The sequence below is a fragment of the Carcharhinus amblyrhynchos genome, chromosome 13 (assembly GCF_965287045.1).
Source record: "Carcharhinus amblyrhynchos chromosome 13, sCarAmb.v2.hapA, whole genome shotgun sequence".
In the NCBI taxonomy this organism is placed as follows: Eukaryota; Metazoa; Chordata; class Chondrichthyes; order Carcharhiniformes; family Carcharhinidae; genus Carcharhinus; species Carcharhinus amblyrhynchos.
Genome location: NC_137336.1, coordinates 57,931,882 through 57,954,916, shown reverse-complemented (window position 1 = coordinate 57,954,916; position 23,035 = coordinate 57,931,882). Strand labels below are relative to the sequence as shown.

General features: G+C 44.2%; 1 protein-coding gene across 1 annotated transcript in view; it reads right to left on the bottom strand.

Annotated features, from left to right (window-relative positions):
* LOC145351533 (shootin-1-like) overlaps positions 1 to 23,035 on the bottom strand; it is a 120,622-nt gene that overhangs the window by 5,071 nt on the left and 92,516 nt on the right. The window contains exons 9-16 of the mRNA XM_080201129.1: positions 21,161 to 21,314; positions 19,958 to 20,123; positions 18,866 to 18,936; positions 17,962 to 18,062; positions 16,738 to 16,755; positions 12,618 to 12,677; positions 7,958 to 8,078; positions 4,226 to 4,373 (exon numbers count right to left, since the gene is read on the bottom strand). Of these exons, the coding sequence (XP_080057255.1) occupies positions 4,226 to 4,373; positions 7,958 to 8,078; positions 12,618 to 12,677; positions 16,738 to 16,755; positions 17,962 to 18,062; positions 18,866 to 18,936; positions 19,958 to 20,123; positions 21,161 to 21,314 (839 nt within the window). The remainder of the gene's footprint in view (positions 1 to 4,225; positions 4,374 to 7,957; positions 8,079 to 12,617; positions 12,678 to 16,737; positions 16,756 to 17,961; positions 18,063 to 18,865; positions 18,937 to 19,957; positions 20,124 to 21,160; positions 21,315 to 23,035) is intronic.

Sequence of the window (23,035 nt, the reverse complement as noted above, 5' to 3'; positions counted from 1 at the left end):
AGGGGTAGCAAATGGAACTAAATACTGAGCAACAAGCAAACACCTGTAATTTGACCTGATGTTGGAAGGAAGTCAAAAGAGAAAATGTTGGAAAATCTCAGCAGGTCTGGCAGCATCTGCAAGGAAAGAAAAGAGCTGATGTTTTGAGTCTAAATGACCCTTTGTCAAAGCTAAAAGGCATAGAAAGTGGGCGATATTTATACTGCAGGGTGAGGAATGAAAGATGAGTCATAGTCATAGAAACCAGGGGAAAAGCTGCCAATGGCTGACCACAGAGAGAATAAAGGGTATGAATGGCCAAATGGCAGAAATGCTAAAATGAGACGGCAAGCTGTGTCAGATGAAAATGTTGGGGGTGTGTTTGTGTGTGTGTATTGGGGGGGCATGTGGGGAGAGTGGGGGATGTGGGGTGTGGGGATGGAATGGATAGGACAGAAGTAAAATTTAGTAAAGGGGGAGAATAGGTAAGGGAAGGGGGATACAGTAGGGGAAATTTGGGAAGGGAGAAAAATGAAGACAGACCAATAAAGAAATAAAAGGTAGAGAACAGTAAAAATTAAATAAAATAGAATGAAAACAAAGATGTTGAGGTGTGGTAGAGCAAATCATCTGAAGTTGTTGAATTCGATGTTGAGACTGGAAGGATGTAAAGTGCCTAGCCCGAAGATGAGATGCTATTCCTCCAGTTTGCATTGAGCTTCACTGGAACATTGCAGCAGGTCAAGGGCAGATATGTGGGCGTGGGAGCAGGATCGATTGAGTGTTAAAGTGGCAAGCAACCAGATGGTCAGCGTCCTGATTGCACACAAACCAAAGGTGTTCAACAAAGCAATCACCCAGTCTACACTTGGGTCTCTTCGATACAGAGGAGACCACATTGGGAGCAATACACCAAATTGAAAGAGGTGCAAGTGAAACACTGCTTAACCTGGATGAAAGGAAGTTCATTGATGAAGCAACTGAAGACAGCCTTACCTAGGGCACAGCTCTGAGGAATTCCCATATGATGTGCTGGGCTGAGATGATTGGCAGCCAACAATCATCTTCCTTTGTGCTAGGTATGATTTGAAACAATGCCCGGTATTTCCTCTGATTTCAATTTTACTTTGGCTCCTTGATGCCACACTTGGTCAAATGCTGCCTTGATGTCAAGGGCACTCACTCTCACCTCCCTTCTTGAAGTCAGAGCTTTTATCCATGTTTGGACCCAAGGTCCACATTTGAAAATGAGTGGCCCTGGCAGAACTCAAAATACAGTAAAAAGTCTGACAACACCAGGTTTTAGTCCAACCTATTTATTTGATAATATATTGCGAGTATATTATCAAATAAATAGGTTGGACTAAAACCTGGTGTTGTCAGACTTTTTACTGTGTTTACGCCAGTCCAACGCCGGCATACCCACATCAGAACTCAAAATAAGCATTGGTGATTGCATTGTCGATAGTAGCTTGCAGCATGCTGTTTGCAAGTGGACTAATGGGATGGTAATTGGCCAGATTGATAATGTTCTGCTTTTCATAGACAGGACGTATCTGGGTAGTTTTCCGGCTTGTTGGGGAGATACCAGTATGGTAGCCGTATCTTAACAACAGTTTCACTGAGGATGCAGCTAGATCTGGAATACCAGTCTTTGGTAGTACATGCCAGTCTCTTGTCAGAGCACATTGCCTTTGCTATATTCAGTGCCTTCAGCTGTTTCATGGTAGTGATTGGTGCGAGTTGAGAACTGGCTTCTGTAATGATGGCGGTCTCAAGGGGAGGTGTGCTCCACTCAGCATGTCGGACAAAGATCATTGAAGACACCTGTTTCTCTATCTACTCAATTGAATCACCTCAATTAGATCACCTTTAAATTTCTGTGCAGTATTCAAGGAAATGCAAGCAAAGTTTGTACTTCTTGCCTTGTCTGCATGATTGAAATGTAGAAAAGCAAAGAATGACAAAGATGTGTAATTAGGAAGAATAATTGTGCCAGGAAAAGGCAATTAGGGTAATTGACCAAATGCTTTTTAAAGAGATTGGGTTTATTCAGGGTCTTAGAAGAGAGAGAATAGAGTGATGTATGGTTTTAGTGAAGGAATTCTATACCAGGAGCTGTAAGGCAGCTAACATCAAGGCTGCCAATGGTCTGGGGAAGGGATGCAATGGTCAGAGGAAAGTAGACTTTACAACAATGATTTACATTGATTTGGTGCCTGTAACATAGTAAAAATATCTCAATAAGTTACATTGGAGCAATACTTAAAGAACATTTGTTGCTGAATCACTGAAAAAGATAACAGGGCATGTGGACAAATAGATTGGTTTTAAGGAATGCTTAAAGGAGCAAGGGTTAGTGAGGTCATGAGGTTTAGGGAGGGAATTCCAGAGCTTAGGGATTAAACAGCTGAAGGCACAGTCACCAATAGTATGAGAAAAATTGGGGATGCAAAAGAAGCCTGAATTGGAGGCATGCAGATACCTCATAAGGCTGGTGGCTAAGAGGAGGTAATAGAGATGGAGAGGAGGAGACAATGGTAGGATTTGAAAACCAATATAAGAGTTTTGTTTTGTGTCTGGGTATAGACTAGTGAGCTCAAGGGTTATGGGTGAACAAACTACTGTGGAAATGTTGTGAGCAGCAGCATTTTGGATGACCTGTGGATCAGGAAGATGGCTAGCAGGAGCTCATTGGAATTGCTGAATGTGAAACTGCAAACAACATGGGTAATTTTTCTGCAGGCACCCAATGTCCATGTTCCCTGATCTTTTACCTCAGACTTGAGGTCAATTCAAGCCCTGCTGTAAGAGATTAAGGTTTTCCCATTGTTTACTGTTGAACAGAGGAAGCAAATCAATTGAATTTACAGCAACTATTGCACACAGACCAATACACTCCAACCCATCCATAGTCTCAATGGTATAGTAAAACCAAGGTGGGTTCTTTCACAAATTAGGGGAGTATTATAATTATTAACTGTGCCTGAATGTCCAGACCTGAATTCCACTCAAGTCTGCAAGGGAGTGCAAGACAGAAATTTCTGTGTGCACATGTTAATGCTATTTAAATATGTTCCATTCACTTCCTATCCACCATCAGCATTGATTTTTCTTCTCCTAGTGGTGAATGTTTTCCAACCTGGGAGCAACAGATTGCAAATGTTGGTGGGCAGCAGTACAGAACCCATTTCTACTCAAAGCAAAGGTTGCTGACTCTAATCCAAATTGCTGGGAAGGTGGTGTGTTCAATGGTTTAATTGATCTTTGTTTGATGATGTGAGTCTGATGACTGATGCATGTTCAATGTGCTTGCTTGGATGTTTCCTCAGAGTTAAATTAAACAGACAGGACATAAAGACCAAGAAGCTGAGCTGAGTGTAGATATTCTGTGATTGCAGAAATATCTTACAGCTCTTGTAAATAAACCTGTGGCACATGTAAAGACTATTGCCATCCTGGCATTGCTCAAAGATAGTATAACGTTTATAACAGAAGGGATTATTAGCATAACTGGAATGAATGCATTGCATTTGTAAGAGCAATTTCAGATTCCCATCCTATTTTGCCAACAATAGTTGGAGCAGTGCTCAGCCATTCCGCCTAAGACAATTCTGAGTCTATTCTCAGGCCAAAAACAGAAGAAGCCTAAAATCTCCTTACCTGTGCCAAGACCTTAATACCAGCAAGGTAATGGATCTTTCCTCAGCCTCTTAGTTGGCAGTGCTCTTTGAACGGAAAAAGGGGTAAAAGCTGGAGAACCCCCACTGACTTGTCTCACGACATAAGGTGATTCATGCAGATAGCCAACCAGAAAATGGAAGCAGCAAAAAATGTGGGGTGGAATCGAATCGCAATGTGGTTCTATCTCATTTTCCAAACCCAACCTAATTCTACCTCATTTTCCAGCCGCTATCTTGAGCTCTGCTTTGGCCCTGCTCAGAATTTTAGGGCCACTGCTCTCTCAATAATTCATTAGGATGAACAAATGCATTCATTACTGAGCATAACACCATAATTTGAATAACGTGACTTTTCTTGACTGTTAAATTTTTGACAGTACACAGGAAGATGTTTTAAATTTTACCCAAAGTCTGGCACAGACTGAAAGCTCTTTGCTGGCAATGGACATTAGCTGCCTAGGTGTGACCATCACTTTAGTTTAAAGAAGGGCCTAATTTAATGTCCCTCTGTGCTCCATTAAGAGAACAAACAGTTATAGTTCAGATGCATTGCCAAGCTTTACCTTCCTGACTCCTTGCTATCCCGCTCCTGTGCTCCTGCAGCCTGGTGAACAGGACTGGGCTCCAGATTATCACTTTTTCTTTCATCGCTTTCCTTCAGGTTGAGGGATTTGGAAGAGGTAACGTCGCTGGCATCTGTTTCATTTCCACCTGTCAGAGGTAGCATAGCATAGGCTCTCCTCATTCATACAGTATTACAATTAACAATACGTATTCTTAATTATAAGCTCTGTCTAGGGAGCCAATCTGTGTCTTTAGGTTTGTAGTTTAATAGGATGGTATCATACGGATTGAAGTTTTTCTTTAAATAACAAAGAACAGAATCCCTGTATGTGATAAAGGAAATGCAGCAGATGCTATGTATGTGGACTTTCAAGAGGTACATAAGTTGCTGCATAGTAAGCTTTGACAAAACTATAGCATACAGTATTAAAAAGAATATGGGGTAGCAATACTTTTCACTGTATTCTGATAAATGGGACAATAATAAATCAAATCAAAATTAAAGTAAGGAAGTTGATTCAGAATCAGAAAGTGAAGATTGATGTCTTTTGGACTACAGAGATATAAACATTAGAGCATCCAAGAATGGTGTTATAGGAAATGGATTTGGGAATAAGGGGGCACAATATTAGACCAAAATAGCAAGTAGTTAACTGTGACAAGGCATCTCAGGAGTATCTAAGCAAGTCAGTTAGGAGGTGACACTTAAGAACTAGGACTCTTTTCATCTGGACACAAATGATAAAGAGAAAATCTGATGGCGGTGTCAGAATTTAGAGGCTGAGTTTCAATCAGATACACATAGAAAATAACTAACTGCTAAAAAAAAGTTAAAATAATCGCCAGAATGAAAGGAGCAGCAGAAGAATGTTTTTAATGCAATGTTAGTAGGACACCAAAGATCTTTACCAAACTTACTCAGAAGCAAAAGCCATATGCTGTAACTCTACCACCTCACCCACCATGGAATCGATGTGGATGAGAGTCCAACAACAGAAATCTCCAAAGACCTCAGGCGGGAATTTCTGGTCTTGCCTGAGCGAGGCTGTAAAATCCCGCCCATATTGTTTTTAATAGGGAAGTGAAAAAGTGATTTAAAATAACTATTTCAAATGACTTAGAAACATAGAAAATAGAACCAGGAATAGGTCATTTGGCCTTTCGAGCCTGCTCCACCATTCATTACAATCATGACTGATCATCAAATTCAATAATGCTGATCCTACCTTCCTCCCATATCCTTTGGTCTCTTTAGCCCCAAGAGATATTTCTAATTTCTTCTTGAAATCACACAGTGTTTTGGCCTCAACTACTTCGTGTAGTAATGAATTCCACACATTTGTCACTCTCTGGGTGAAGAAATTTCTCCTCACCTCAGGTCTAAAAGGTTTACTCTTTATCCTCAAACTATGAGGATGGGGGGGAGGGGGAGGATGGGGGGGAGGGGGAGGGGGGGAGGGGAGGGGGGGCGGCTGGGGGGGAGGGGGAGGGGAGGGGGGGCGGCTGGGGGGGAGGGGGAGGGGGGGAGGGGAGGGGGGGCGGCGGGGGGGGAGGGGCGGCGGGGGGGGAGGGAGGGGGGACGGGGAGGGGAGGGGGAGGAGGGGAGGGGGGGAGGGGAGGGGAGGGGGGGCGGCGGGGGGGGAGGGGCGGGGAGGAGGGGAGGGGAGGGGAGGGGGGGGCGGCGGAGGGGGGGTGGGGGTGGGGGGTGGGGGGGTAGGGGGTGGGGGGCGGCGGGGGGGGGAGGGGGGGTAGTGGGAGGGGGGGTGGCGACTTTCTGAGAAAAATTCAGGGTGCCTAGCCAACATGAAAATGAGTTTCAGATCCATTTTTGGGCAAGTCCAAATTGCATGTGTCATGCACTGAAGAGTAGCAAAACATGAACTAGACAATTTTTAGTCTCTAGAGGGAAGGGTGTGGGATTTAAATCACCAGATGGCTGATGCATTAGCAGACAGAGCCACTGTGCATGTGTAAATCTATGTGGTTTCACATACGCAACGGCAACCAGCAGAGAGCTGACAGGTCAGCTCTCTGGAGGGATGTCAGAAGTTGCAGTGAGACATAGATAGGATACAAGACTAGGCAGAGAAGTGGCAGATGGACTTCAATGCAAATAAATGTGTAGTGGTCCATTTTGGCAGGTTCAATGGAATGAACGAGTACAATATCAAGAGTAGGAGTCTTAGCAGTGTTGAGGAGCAGAAGAACCTTGGGGTCCGGGTCCATAGGACTCTTAAATCGGCCTCACAGGTGGAGGATGTGGTCAAGAAGGCATATGATGTGCTAGCCTTCATTAATCAAGGGATTGAGTTTAGGAGTCGGGAGGTAATGCTGCAAATTTATAAGACCCTTGTCAGACCCCACTCGGAGTACTGTGTGCAGTTTTGGTCGCCTCACGACAAGAAGGATGTGGAAGCTATTGAGAGAGGGCAGAGGAAATTTACAAGGATGTTGCCTGGATTGGGAGGCATACCTTATGAGGATAGGTTGAGGGAGCTAGGTCTTCTCCCTGGAGAGACGAAGGTTGAGAGGCGACCTGATAGAGGTTTACAAGATGTTGAGAGGTATAGATAGGGTGGATTCTCAGAGGCTATTTCCCAGGGCTGAAATGAGAGGACACAGGTTTAAGGTGCTGGGGAGCAGGTACAGAGGAGATATCAGGGATAAGTTTTTCAGTCAGAGGATGGTGAATGAGTGGAATCGGCTGCCATCGGTAGTGGTAGAGGCGAACTCGTTGGGGTCTTTTAAGAGACTTCTGGACAAGTACATGGGATTTAATGGGATTGAGGATTATAGATAGGCCTGGTAGGTATGGATGTGATCAGCGCAACTTGTGGGCTGAAGGGCCTGTTTGTGCTGTAGTGTTCTATGTAGGTCAGGCAGGCAGTGTCAGTGTGCCCAGTGGCAGTGCCAAGGTGCGAGGTTGGCACTGCCCAAGCTGCACCCCTCTCTTGCCCTTGATTTCCCAGGGGGTCCTCAATGGCCTCCAGTTCTGCCAGCGTGGTTATCATGACTGGTCCCTGTTCATGAGGACCAGGTGTTTTCTTCAGCGGAGAGAATCTCTCCCAGTGAGTAAGTTGGCAAGTGTACCTGAATAACTGTGTCCCGGGCTCACAAATTTAATTTCAATTAGTTTTAACATAAATTAAAATCATTTATTCAGCCTCTTACCAAAAATGGGCAGAAGGCTGAACGTGCTGGATATCTGGTGCCGGTAAGATCGTGAGAGGTGAGGTATCAGGTGAGAACCTGATTTCAGGGTGTTCTTGCAATTTTCCCAGTTTGCCCCGCCTAAGAGGTAAAATCGCCCCTGTTGCACTATCCGTGGCTGATTCTTTGATAATGTGCAAGTGAGGAAATGTGAGTTGGCCCTTCCCTCACATCCTTCCACCCCCACCCACTTCCCAGCCCAGGGGTACTGAGGCCAATTGCAGTTTTGCAACTGCTGGTTCCACTGGTTGGCACAACATTGAGGGCCGAAGGGCCTGTAATGTACTGTAATGTTAGTGATGCAGCTACCTCAGCATAGAATGGAGCTGTGCGCTAGAAGTTTGTATATTGAATGTGATTGTCTCCTCTTTAACCTTTGCAGCAACCATGACAAACTCTGCTCTCGTGCATGGTGAAATTAAGTGATATTTAAACCTACAGTCAAGGATAACTGGGTTTGTAAGTTTACTACCTGAAAACTGAGGAGAAAGCAAACATTCACAGTGTTGGGCATTCATTACCTTTCGGACTGTAATCGGAAGTCTGTTTCCGCCTCCGTCTAAGAACAACCTCCAGCTCATTCTCTGTCTTGTTCTGACTTACATCTGGAAACCCCCGACTTGGACTCTTCTTCATCGAATCCTATGAGTAGATGGAGGGAAGTCAGATGCACTATACGCCGGCACAGACACGACAGGCCAAGTAACCTTTTATCTGTGCCCAATATCACATTAAGTGCAACAAACCTCAAGACACGCAAATCATTGGCGTTACAGTTAAGCTTGGAAGTTTAACTCCAAGTTTTCACTTAAATTTGTAAATATGTATAAGTGCAGTTCTTTAGTTATGGCACAAGGACATAGGCCTAGCATATTGATGATGCGGTACCAGTTTTAAAGGTGTTAAATGAGCGCCTATGCATGCTTATTTTAGACCGAAATTACATTGCCTGGTATTGATAAGGTCTTGTACATTCAGAGCCTGAAACAAAACCCTTTGCATATTTGAATGAGGAGGAACCTAATGCCTGTTTGACACCTCCTTTGAAAAGTGCTGTGACAACATTCACTGGTTGTGGCGGCTATCTAGCTGTTTCAAAAAAAACATTACTAGAGTTTGCCTCCAAAAGGCACTTACTTTTTGATTGATCTCATTGTGCAGAATTAACATGCCTTTTTAGGGACCAATATTGGGAAGGGGCAGAGACCCTGCTGAAAACCACCTCCCTACTTCTTCTTCTGACCCCTCTCCCCCCCATCTAGCCAGCCACTGTCCTCCCTATCCCACCTCCATCATTTGTACCTGTGTCCCTTGGCAATCCTAGGCCTCTCCCTAAGTGCTTTAACAGCAGCAGCCACTCCTGCTGGCATAGGAGAGGTCTCAGATTGGCCACCAGCTCTCAGCGGGTGGGATTTCCATCCCCAGAGTCCTGAATCCCAAGGAGAAACAGGCCTTGGTGGAAGACACAGCCATCACCAAAATCAAATTCTACACAGTGTTACAGAGGGGATTGTGTTATTTGACAGAGTTACAATGAGAGATATGGGATATATTAGGATTACAATGAAGGGGCATAATGTCAGTGTGTGACAATTAAGGCTATATTTTTAATGTGTTATATCAGAACAAGCTATATGTTTTTTAGTGTGTATAACACTTGTAAGATACAGTCATACAAAGATTTACTGCAAAGAGGGGCATGTTATTTGAGAAGGATTAAAAGGATATATCAATCTGCTACAACAAAGGATTTGCTATTTCAGATAGTGTTATTATTATGAAGGGTGTATTATAATCAGGAATATATGATTCCTCACAAATATTAAATGATCAAGCTATTTAAAAGTATTTTTCTAAGCAGCAATCTATATCTAACTGAATATAATGTGGAAAGATTAGTTCGTACCAAAGTAATCATGTGAATTTACTGCAACCCATCATTGGTTAATACAACAGATATGCTTGACAGGAGGTCTGCCTGTGCCTCTTGATCTTGCATTCACCAACACTTTGCCTCTTTTTCTGACCACAGTAATTAAATTCAAATCAGAAAAATTCAGCTCCTATTTCTCACTTGACTGTGTCTGCCGCACTCACAACAGAACACCAAGTCACAACGTGAGTTGAGTCTGAGTGATGTTCCTTACTTACTTACTACTTTATCCAAACGATGTTTTAAAAATCAAGAGTGCATTATGTAAGTGACTTATGGGATGGAGTTGGGGAGGGAAAATTCAATTTTAAATGGCTACAGATACAGGGTTCCTGTTTTCAGAGGCTGAGTGGAAGGGGAAAAGAAGTCACTAGAAGGTAGTTTTCGCTCACTCTAATGCCAAATCTCAAGGGATTTCCTGATTTTTCAAGCCTTCTGCTAAAAGATAGAAAGGGAAATTGGCAAATATCAAACACTCTGCCTTGTAAAAGCAGCCAGTATAATCAAGGACCCTACGTACCCCAGACATCTCTTCCACCATCTGACATTGGGAAAAAATACAGAAGTCTGAGATCACATACCAACTGATTCAAGAACAGCTTCTTCCCTACTGCCATCAGACTTTTGAATGGACCTAACTTATATTAAGTTGGTCTTTCTCTGCACCCTAGCAATGACTGTAACATGACATTCTGCACCCTCTCCTTTTCTTCGCCCCTCTATACCCTGTGTATAGTATGCTTTGTATAGCACACAAGAAACAATACTTTTCACATGTATCCCAATACATAAATCAATTCAAAGAAAGCAATGTCTGCTGATTTCACTTAAATACTCTTATTATGTGACCTAACAAAAATTGATAAGGTGAGTAATACTAAGAGGGCTTTTTATATGACAGCAATAATAAAACAGTTTACAATCAAAGATTATCTTATAGAAAGCGAAGCATTATAATAATCCATTGCCATGGGTTTCTTGTACTGTGGATGCTGACAATAGAGAGGATTTTACATGGTTTTGCTAATAAGGAAGTCATAAATAATATTTCTGAGCATTTCCTCAGGTTCTCCTGTTTAATCGCTGTAACTTTGGGAGATGTGCACAGACTATGGCGAACATTGTGAATGTGTTTCTGAGAATCTTTCACCAACACTACAGCATCTAAGTGAGAATAATCTACCAGGCCATCCTAGCACATCTGTTTAAGCAACAAGTGAAGTTATGAGGGAATGATTAAAGTTTGAAGCTGAATGAGAACTGTTTGTAACATGGTCTCCTCTCTGACACTGATCTGGGCTTCTCACACCATATTCTGTCCATCACCAAGACCTTCCATCCCAGAAACATTGCCTGTCACTGCTCTGCCTCAGCCCTTCTGCTGCTGAAATCCTTATTTGGCATTTATAACTTCCAGACTTGACTATTCCAAAGCTCGCAGGGCAGCCTTCCCATCTTTGTCAACTCGTGCCCACCCAAAATATCTAACTCTAAATCCTGTTTACCCATCATCCCTGTGATTTCTGACCCACATTAGTTCCTGGCCTGGCAACAATTTCAATACCCTCATCCTTGTTTTCAAATCCCCCCATAGCCTTGCCCCTTCACTATTTCTGTCACCTCCTCCTAGTCCTACAGCCCTTCCAGATCTCTGTCCTCCTTCAAATCTGGCCTCCTGCTTGTCCCTAATTTTCATGGATTCACCACTGGTGGCCGTGGCCTCAGCTGTCACGGCTCCAAGCGCTAGTATTTAATTCCTAATCTTCCCCATCTCTTTATTTCTCTTTCCCTTTTTAAAATGCTCCTTAAAATCCAACCACTTTCTTGTGTTTAAACATCTGCCTCTGCAGCTCAGTGTCATATTTTGCTCGTCAATGCCCCTGTGATGTGGCTTGGGATGTTTTACTGTTTATAAAGGCACCAAATAAAATGCAAGTTGTTGTTGCTGGAGTCAGTGGTGTTCTATATCAGAAGTAAGAAGTCTCACAACACCAGGTTAAAGTCCAACAGGTTTATTTGATAGTAAACGCCACAAGCTTTTGGAACGCCATTCCTTCATCAGGTGAGTGGAAAGTTCTGAACTTTCCACTCACCTGACGAAGGAACAGCTTTCCGAAAGCTAGTGGCGTTTACTATCAAATAAGCCTGTTGGACTTTAACCTGGTGTTGTGAGACTTCTTACTGTGTTTACCCCAATCCAACGCCGGCATCTCCACATCATGTCTATATCAGAAGTGTCAACGTAGGGGCATTTTGAAAAGCCTTTCTGCATCATTTCTAAGCTATGAGGTGCTGGAGGCAGAGGGAGCTACATCATATTCCACTTGGACTGACAACTGTTTTAATCTGTTCCAGCTCCATTGTTGCTGAATCTCTCTTTGTGGTGCACTGGGCTGCACATGCATGAGTGTGGCTTTAACGGAACCATGCATGTGTGATTCTCACACTCAGCTAAAAAAAAGCCCCAATTACTTTAACCAATGGTTTCCCCCACTGGCTGAGGGTGGCATGCGCAGCTAACAATGTATTGCTGGCCTACACAGGCAGGCTATGACCACAGCCTACTCAAGTCCCTGACTTACCTTGATTAGCAGGGTAAATATGTGAGGTCATGGGAATATGGTTTGGTTGGGATTGTGGTCGGTGCAGACTTGATGGGCCTCCTTTTGCACTGTAGGGATTCTATGAGATTCAGTGCCAGTGGTAGGCAATGTTTTAGCATTCAGAAATTGCAGACTACCTGGATTGAGGTATCAGAGAAAGGAATAAACATGCTTTCGCATTGGCATTTTGTCATATCTCATCCCAGCAATTTTGACGCTGAATTACTCTGAAGCACAGTTCGTGTCCTAATGTAGGTAAATGTAGCAATGCTTATTCTGTGCAGCAAGGTCCAACAAAAAGCAGCGAGGTGAATAACTTGCTTAAAATCAGGAAGCTAACTTGATTATGACCAGGAAATCTTCCCACTCTTAATTACAGGGTTGACTCCAGTGGCAGGATTACCACCTTAGGAAGCCAAGTAGAAGCAGCATAGCAATGCAGCCGCTGGAGGCCCAGAGGAGACCACTCGATGTAAAGGGGCGGGTAGCAATTCTCTTTATTGCCATGGGAATTTTAACGTCCACTTGATACATACAGACAAGACTAATCCTTTCTGACCAACACTGCAAGTGTTGTTTTATCTTTACTGACAGTGTTTAAAATTGTGGCTGTTAAGAAAGAGTTAAATTTGTTCTCTGCATTACCAGGATCCCCTTCAGCTCATCCATGGCACTCTCTTGTGCTTTCTCATCCACTGGTGGTGGCTGTCAGAGTAAAAACAAACACACAGCAAGTATGAATAATGGCGTTTGCAGCTAGGCTGCTTCCCCTTAGCTTCACAGCACATGGTGTCTACTCAGCCGCTCCAGCATCCCTGGGGCAAGTTAGTATCTTAGTCTTACCAAGTGCAGCTGCTTCCCATCTGCCAACCCAGTTTAAATAAGCAAATGTGAGTCTTCTCCTTTCACCTATAAATACCTGGACACTATACTCCAGAGTTTTAATCAGACAGTCCTGTTCATTGTTAACATTTTCCACAATTGGATCTAGGGGCGGCATGGTGGCACAGTGGTTGGCACTGCTGCCTCACAGCACCAGGGACCTGACTTCGGTTCCCGGTTTTGGTCATTGTCTGTGTGGAGTTTGCACATTCTCCCCGTGTCTGCGTGGGTTTCCTCCAGGTGCTCCGGTTTCCCCTCTCAGTCCAAAAATCTGCGGGTTAGGTGCTAAATTACCCTTTAGTGTTAGGGGGATCAGCTAGGATAAATGCATGGGGATAGGACCTGGGTGGGATTGTGGTTGGTGCAGACTTGATGGGCCAAATGGCGGCCTTCTGCTGTGTAGGGATTTTATGATTCTGTGGTAATTGCTTTATGCAGGGGAAGAAGGGGAAAGTTTTGCAAGCTGGTTCAGGGGGCATGGGATTATTGGCCATTTTACCAACTCAAAGGGCTTTGATGGGAAGAGTGGTCTCTGTTTTAACCAGTCTGCTATCTCTTCATATTTCTCTTGTCCACCAACCCCTCCAACCCCAGCCCATCTATCAGCGGTTGTGTAACCCACATGAAGTCAGTTTTTAAATATATGCCGCTAGACCCATTGTTCCATCTTCTAGACATAGTCAAAGAATTTTTACCCCTGAAAATAGATTTTTAGAAATTCTGATACCACAACCAACCTGTCCACTTCAGCTTTTGTTCAGGCAGGACTGGAGACAGGTGACCAACAAGGTCTAAGGAGTTGGGTCTCTCATTGAAATATTTGCTTTTCTAAATTTTTTTTTCTGGTTTAGCTTTAGCATTGGCTGGCCATTGGAAACACGGAAGCTGAAGAGAAGCAACGCTGCTGCATGGAACAAACGCTGTCCCTTTCAAACACTGTTTGTGGATCAGTAATAGGAGGAGTGATTTCCTCTGGCTGTCACCCTCTGATCGGATTAATCACAGCATTCCCCCTCCTGGTGATCAAACTCTCTAACCTCCCTGAGACACATGCCTCATCGCAGCCTCAGGCAGCAGAGCTGTCTGCCCAACAGCCAGACATCTTAGTGTTGAATTTGTGCTGCAATAAAATACATGTTTTAAGTTGAGAATAGTAGCACAGTGGTTAGCACTGCTGCCTCACAGCGCCAGGGACCTGGGTTCAATTCCAGCCTTGGGTGGCTATCTGTGTGGCATTTGTACATTCTCCTAGTGTCAGCATGGGTTTCCCCGGATGCTCCAAGTTTCCTCCCATACTCGAAAGATGAGGCGGTTAGGTGGATTGGCCAAGTTAAAGAGGCTAATAGGGTGAGATTTTACAGCCTCACTCAGACAAATTCCCGCCTGAGGTTGACAGAGATTTTCAATGTCAGACCCTCACCCGCTCTGATGTCATGGCAGACGAGTTGGTAGAATTCTGGCCTGAGTGTCCAACGATGTATGGGTTAGGTGAACTGGTCATGCTAAATTGCCCTTTAGTGTCCAAAGATGGATTAGCCATGGTAAATGCATGGGAATATAGGGATGGGGAGGTGGCGGCTGGATAAAATTCTGTTTGGGAAAGTCGGCACAGACCAAATGGACCAAATGCCCTCCTTCTGCACTGTAAGAATTCAACGGATTCCAACTGTCTGCAGTCGAGGACTGGTTAGTGAATCAATGCAACAGTATATAAACTTGTCCAGTCTGGATGAGTGAGAGGAACTGGGAGAGTCTGTGACTTTACTGTCTTGGAAATAAACCTGCTTTAAGTTACAGGGTCATTTCAGATTCATTCTTCCTCAACACAGAATTATTGGAATGAATAAGTCAGCCTCTCATTTCAGCTGGCTGAATGATGGAATGTGAAGTCCAAACGTGGTAATCGGTCCTGTATTAAACAATTCAGCAGGGCCTGGCTGCAATCCCTATTTCTGGATTTTGCATTGCTAAATTGTGCCTTCAGACCTCACCCAACACCCCTCTGCCAGCGCCCCCATTCCCCAATCATGGCTTCCCCCTGTTAATATTGGGGCCAGTATTTACGCATCAAAAATGATATAGGAACAAAGAACTGAAGCATCTTAAAAAAATTTAAATGACATTGAAACACAGTAATTGTTGTTTGGGTAACTCCAGCCCTTGCCCTCACCAGTGTCACTACCCCAGTAAACCTGGATTAATGATTCAGAAGTATGAATTCAAATTCCACCACTGGACATCTGGGTCTTTTAAATTTAGTTACATGAATGTGGAATAAAAGGCTACTCTCAGTAATACGGACCTCGAAACTAGAGTTAGTTCTAGTTCACTAATATCCTTTAGGGGAGGAATCTGTTGTCCTTCCCCAGTCTGGCCTATATGTGACACAACACCAAGTTAAAGTCCAACAAGTGTTGTGAGATTTACTGTGCTCACCCCAATCCAATGCCAGCATCTCCACATCGTGACTCCAGACCTACAGCAATGTAACTGATTCTTATCTGTCCTCTGAAATGGCCAAGCAAGCTACTTGGGGATTTAGGCACCAACAGTAAATGTAGGGCCTTGCCAGCAATGCCCACAGTCTGTGAATGAAATCATCATCAACATCGGATTGGCCTAATTTTTTTAACAGAGAAGCTACTCAATGTTTAGTTTTTTAAAAAAACAATCTGGTAATTATCCAGCAACGGGGAAAAATTGCTCAGATGCATCACGCACTTAAAGATGCAGCAGCTCACTACTAATAGGTATTCATGACTATGGTCTCTTCTGACCAATCTGGTCTAACTTTAAAAAATACATATATTGGAGCTTGTGTAACCATGGAAACAATATCAAAGCATGAGTGATGTCAGAGGTTATATTCCTTCAATTGATTCACGTTAAGAGTAGACCATGCTTTAGGCAGCAGCTTGTTCAAGCATCTATCACTGCTCCCGGAAGTTGTCTGAACAGCTGAGCCCAAGCTGGTACAGCACAGTTCATCATCTCCTCAGGGCATGCACACAGTCGGAGTTCATAGCCCTACCTCACCAAGCCACAGGAGATCATGCCTCAAATGTTAGCACAGTATTTCTAGGAGCTTCCAGACTCCCTTGTCAAAGGAATAGCATTTAGACCCCAGTTTCATCTTTACCAAGAGGATTTTGAAGATGGTCACCTCGGATGTATTGAGAGATTCAGCATCCCATAATATGGAATGCTAAGACACACTTTCAATTTAAAGTTTAACTTTAATTAATAAACTTTAAACTTTATTAGTTTAAAGTTTATTTATTAATGTCACAAGTAGGCTTACATTAGCACTGCAATGAAGTTTCTGTGCAATGATTCATACTAATATATAATTAATTCTAAAATTGATGTCAGTAGCCTCCCCTAGTGACACTGATGGTAAATGCAGCTAAATAGGACAGGGAGGCCAAAGATTAATCAAGGTCCCCTGCATTTGCTGTGGGTGACACAGGATGAATCAGCCAGAGTTCCCATTCCCCTCTTAGGTCTGCTGGAAAAATACATCCTTGGGTGTGAGGTGAGAGCACTCCCCCCCACCCCATGTTTGAATTACCCACTGCCACTCTGTTGTCTGGACTCAAAGCAAGAAGACTGACCCCAGGCTGGATTGTCTGATTTCGCCCTCAGCTGGGATTCTCCAGTCTTGCTGCAGTGAATGGAGGTTTGGCTGAGCGCCAAATTCTCCAAATTCGCCAAATTCGCCAAATTATTAAAGGTTTAGTGAACATTTTTGAAAAAATAATACCAAACAATCCCTTTAATTTGTGACTTCTGTTATACACCTTTAGGAGGAGTTTCCAAAACATACATGGGTGGTGGGAGTAGAGGGGATGGGGAGATCAGAGATGATAAGGAGGAATCCTACCTTGTTAATAACTTTCCTCTTCAGAATGGAATTGACCAAACAGCCAGCAAGAAAGAAGAGGAGAGAGAGAAAGACTATAAGTGTAGAGTCTCATATTGTATTATCTACAATGATACACTGCCCAAAAGCCAAAATACATTTAAAGTTGAAACTCAATCATATTAATACATAAGAATCGATCATAAAAATACATACAGATGAATAGGGTCAATCAGCTCTTTGGTAACCAAAATCAAGGTATCTAGCTGCTTCTTGCAAGATTTGAGTCTTTACCTCCAATACCATACGTAGAAACCCATGTTTCCTGATATTAATCTTGCCTCTTTTTAACCAGTTTGTATCTGTCTTCACTTTTAATGTAGTTTAATTGTTTATCTCAGAAACAGTGCTTAGGGTCAATCTTTTGAATCCCAGGTGACATCTGATACACACCAAATAAGTTTTCGCTGTCACTCCTTTTGAAAGAGTCCGAGGCTTTCTAACTTTTCCTTGGTTGCTGAGGTTAAGTCGGCTTCCCAGTAAAATTAGAGCCGGCAGGGTCAGAAAATTGGGTGGGGAGCCATTCCATCAACTCCTGGTGCCTTCAGATTTTCTGACTGCGCTGACAGGGAATGTATAATATGCTTTTCATGTTGACTACAGTTACCTGGGGCATTATATTTCTTCCCCAGAGTTACAAAGTCAATGCACAGAGTGCCAGGGCAAGCCCTTAATACATCTTACTTGCTCCAAAAACAAATTCAAATTCAAATTGTATGTTAGATTTTGATGCTTCTATTGTTCACATGTCATTGGGAGGATTTAGATTTTTCAGTTGTTTGGAGAGGTTTGAGGAATTTTACCACCATGTCCACCCCGGAATCAGGGCGGGAGCGGCTCACAGAAGCAAGACCATAAAATCCAGGCCGTTATGTCAATTTTTTATTTTGTTCACTATTTTTTTTACCATATTGGTATCGATGATTCAACAGAGCAATGAAACATTGTTGTCATCTCTCTGATGGTGGGGTCTTGGGAGCGGATCTCAGCCAGGACAGAGGGTGGAATTCTCTGATCTCGAATGTCCCACAACTGCAGCCAGCAAGAATGGCGAGTTTGGTGCTGAGTCAAAATCTCCATTCAGTGAGACCAGAGAATCGTAGCCACAGGCGAGGCTGAAGGGTGTGGACGTCTGCTCTGTGGGTGGCGGGGGTATCGTATGCATGAAACTCCCAGGGATCTTACCTTTGAGACCTGGGCCACAGGCCGCAACATGACACCATGCTTTATTCGTTCCATCATTTCATTCACAGCTTTCACTTTCACATCATCAATGCCAGTCTGGTCTAGAGCAAATAAGAGAGAGAGAAAAAAGTAAGTTTATTTATTTATTAATCACAAGTAGGCTTACATTAATGCTGCAATGAAATTACTGTATAATTCCCCTGGTTGCCACAGTCTGCTTTTAGGCTTAGTGAGTGGGCCAATTGGCCAGGCAGTCATTAAAGTTTATTCATTAGTCACAAGTAAGGCTTACATTAACACTGCAATGAAGTTACTGTGAAATTCCCGCCTTTTAGCTTCAACCTCTATCCAGGATGGGATGAAATGTCAGGGCTAAAGTAAAAATTTTAAATTTGTCTGTGGACTGAGATTCATGTTTGATTGTGCTGCCCAGGCCCTCTCTGCTGCATTTATCATTGCTATTTATTTTTCACAGGGCTGCAGCTCCCTCACACTCTGGAGCAGCCATCTCCCTGAGGGACCACAATAGAAACATCAAGCTGCACCCTCCCTTTTCTCAGTGCCCGCCCTCCCTGACAGCGCTCAACCCTCTCCAGCCTATTGATTCGCCGGCCAACATGAAATCGTGATCACGGTCATACAGGGAATTTCACTCCTGCTTCTGGACCTGCCCAGTGCGTGCGCCCAACAAGAAAAAAATGAGGCCTATATGTCTGGTGCCAATTTTAACTGAACTTGCCTGAAGTTAATGGGATCTAAAATCGGGTGGGTGTCAGCTGCAGGGCGGGGTTGGTGCTATCTTCTCTGTTTTGGAAAGGTGCTGAAAACTTCATCCCAACAGACTGTGCCTGTGACGTTGATGATTGAAACCCACTTCTGACAGAACGTAAGACTGAGTACTTACTGTTGGTAGGTTCAGGCTTTGGCTGTGTCTTGGAGTTCTTGGACGATCTCCGCACTATAGCAATGAGGGAACTGTAAGAGACACAACGTGAGTCCCAACAGAGGCAAAACAAATCACCTCTTCACAGGCACAATCAAAACTTTCTAAACGCCGATTGCCTAGTCTTTGGTTGTCCATTTGCCACAATAACTCTGCAGCTGCTGATTTGTTCAACCACTAACCCTCGTCTCTTCTGATGCCTTCATCCCCAATAAAACCATTTTGACCTTCCACCTCTGCAATTCCTGTGATGTGGTGCATATCTTTGCTGTCTTGAGTCCAACTGAAATGACTCACAACAAGTTTAGCAACCTGTCCACCATATCTGAGTGGACCACATCAAGCTCAGCTGCAACATATCTCCATATTCTCTCAATATGCGAGGCTCACCTTAGTGACAAAGATAACCCCAGCCTCCTTTACTCTGCTAACTCCTTACATCCCTACCCACTCTACTGTTCGTCATCACCCCTTACCACATGGATCTTGGCATTAAGATGAAACCATGGAAACCCTACAGTACAGAAGGAGGCCATTCAACCCATCAAGTCTGCACCAACAACAATCCCACCCAGACCATATCCCCGTCACCCCATGTATTTATCCCGGAAATCCCTATAACTTACACATCCCAAGACACTAAGAGGCAATTTAGCATGACCAATCAACCTAACCCGCAATCTTTGGACTGTGGGAGGAAGCTGGAGAACCCGGCAGAAACCCACACAGACATGGGGAGAATATGCAAACTCCACACAGACAATGACCGAAGCTGGGAATCGAACTTGGATTCCTGGCGCTGTCAGGCAGCAGTGCTAACTACTGTGCCACTGTGCTGCCCATGAAATACATTCATTCAGCTGTTATTTATTGTTTGCAATTCTATACTTGTGAACTAAGCTAATCCTTCCCCGCTACTCTCCCTGTCCTTTCCCCGAACCTCCATCTTTCCCTCATTTTGTTCCCCCTGTACCCTCCTCATCCATTATACCAATCGCCTGCTCCTTCAACCTCCTCCTCATGGCTAACTTGTGGAGGATTCTGGGTACATACCTAATTGGGTTGCAACGTGTGGATGGGAGTGGAGGTGGAGGGGGAGGAGGGGGTGGAGGAGGAGGAGGGGGAGGAGGGGGTGGAGTAGGTGGAGGGGGAGGAGGTGGTGCTATGGCAGGAGCTGATTCAATCACTTGAAATTTTATCTTCTCCTTTAGTTCCTTCACTGCAAAAAGATGACAAGATACATTTTAGTGCTCAGAATAATTCCCGCTGCTCTCAATATGTCGTGCTTTCATTCTGAAATCTGGTTTTCATCAAACAAATGTGTTGTTTTCTCAGGTAAAGCATAGACATTCTATCTGGAACCAGAAGGAGAAATTGTGCTATAGCAACAATAATGTGCATTTATATAGCACCTTTAACAATATTTAAATGTGCCAAGGTGCTTGATAGTTTAAGTTTTTAAAGTTTATTTGTTAGAGTCACAAGTAGGCTTGTGTTAATACTGAAATTAAGTTACTGTGAAAATCCCCTAGTCGCCACACTCCTGCGCCTGTTTGGGTACACTGAGGAAGAATTTAGCATGGATAATGCACCTAACCAGCATGTCTTTCGGACTGTGGGAGGAAACCTGGAGCATCTGGAGGGAAGCCACGCAGACACGCAGAGAATATGCAAGCTCCACACAGACAATGACCCAAGCTGGGAATCGAACCCGGGTGCCTGGCGCTGTGAGGCAGCAGTGCTAACCACTGTGCCACGATGCCACTCACTGAAATGTTACCAAACAAAAAAAAATGAATTACATAAGAAGGTATTGGGATAGTAACAAAAAGCTTGGTTTATGAGCATTTGAATCCTCTGTTAATACTACAAGTAGTAATTTTAAGCTTGTACGGTTTTACAGTTGGAATAATGCCCAAGCCTCACGATACTCTGCAATCATAAATTTCTCAGTTATTTGCAGTTCTTAGTCGAGGATGTCCATCATAAACAATAGCCGGAATTTTCTGTTTCCACCGTGGTAGATTCATTCTGCTAAATGCAGCGAGCAATTCAATTATTCATTGACTTTGGCGGGACAAGAAAATCCTGGAAGGTTGTTAAAATTTCAGCCAATGTGTCTGCCCCATTTCCTACATTACAACATTGCTTACGCTTGGAAGTAGTACTTCCTTGGCAGACAAGATCTTTGGGACATTCTGTGGTTGAGGCACTATATGAATGGAAGTTTATTCCTTCTTTACACTGAGTTCACACCTTGCTCCTCCAGTTCACAGTTGCTCTGCTCCACCTCTTGCACCCGTTGTTCTGATTCCCGTCTCTCCTCCTCAACCATCTCCAGCTGTCTCTGTAGCGTACCCAGTTCCTTCTGCAGTGCCGATTCATCCAGACGAGACTCTAGCTCTTGAATCTATGGAGGAAGGGCTTGGAAATTATTACATATTTATAATACGGAGGCTCTTGGTGCCTCAGTTTGCCTTCAACTGGTGCTGTACAGACCACTAGCTGGGAACCAGATGGTACATAATGGTGTTCAACTGAGTTATAGCACCGCATCTGTGAACAGAATTTTTCCAAAAATTTTCTAAGTGTCATAACAGCAAGAAAACTGGAGTGATCCTCGCCAATCCCTCAGGTGCGCACTGCACCGCAATCCTCCCACACTTTTTTGGAGAATTGGGAGTTTCACACCAGTGTGGGGAAGGGTGGCTAAACATGCCGGTGAGTCTGGTTTCAGAGCACTCAAGCACCTTTTACAAGGGCGCCCCGATCTGTCAGTGCACTCTCCCCACCCACATCAGGACCGACTCCTCCATTTATTGGAAGGATGTACCACTATCACCTCCCTGCTGGCATCAGGGACCTCCCAATGAGTGTCCCTGCCTAACCCCCCAACATGTCCCCCTCCATCATGACCACCTTCATAGTCCACACTTGCACAAAGCCCCTGTCAGAAAACCCCCCCACCCCCCATCATAGCCGTCTACCACCCCTCGCCCTGCCATGGCCCCCATATAGGTACTAATCTTCAACACTGTCCCTGGCACATCAGCAGCGGCTGATTGGCACTGCCACATCATCCAACTGGTATCGCCAGACTGTTCAGTGACCATTGTGGGGCAGTCCAGTGGGCAGTACTGGTGTGCCAGGTGGGTGGTGCCAGGTGGGCACTGCCCAGACATGCCCCCAGCCACCCAGGGGCTCCAATGGCCCCTAAGCCTCCTGGCATGACCATCACACCAGGTCTCCACTGGTGAAGACCAGTAGTTATTCCCACGTTCTCATGCCATGCCGGAAGGCCACAGGATTCTGTGTGTGGGATTTAAATAGGCTATGCGTAGTTAAATGCTGTTTTAAATATGTTAATCGCCCTCGCGCCAGATTCAAAACCAATTTTTAGTGCCCACGTTATTCTCCAGAATCGGCACGATTTGCGTCAGGCATGGCAAGGTCAGAGAATTGTCCCCTATGTTTTTGTTTAAATCACATGCATTACAACCAACTCCGACCTGCAAGGATTAAAATATAACATCACCTCAGAATAGCGGGATGAGCTTTAGGTAGCGGAGGGGTGGGAGGTGGGGTGGTTTAACAGCTGGGAAATCTGATTTTCTAGAATCCAGCCGAATTTAACTGAAGAACTAAATTTAAAGAAGGTTTTAAACATTTTTTGACTGATTTTGTTTTGAAAAGGCTACTTTTCAGATGCAGCCAGACAGATTGAAGGCTGTCTGTCGCACAGGTAGGTCTGTGAAACCAGGCCGCAGCTGGCCACCCGCCATTGAATGGGGCAAATGACCATGAGGAAGTGGGTTTTTGCGAGCGAATCAGAGCAGTCACGGGGTGGGAGTTGGACAGGTCGCAGTGAGAGTAGGGGATGTGGGGTAATCATGGTGAAGAAGAAGGCAGACAGATGACAAGGGAGAAGTTGGTACATTACAAGGGATTTAGACAATCGTGTGTCCGGGGGAAGGCTGCAGAGTGTTGTGCCAATTTACACATTAGCGTGTCGGGCTAGAATAAACATTCTTGTTCCATCTAGTCTATAAACAGTGCTAAGAAGGTTAACCTGGTTGATATGGCATTTAATGCCTCCTTTCATCTGCCGGCTTTCCAGAGGTCCAGGAAACT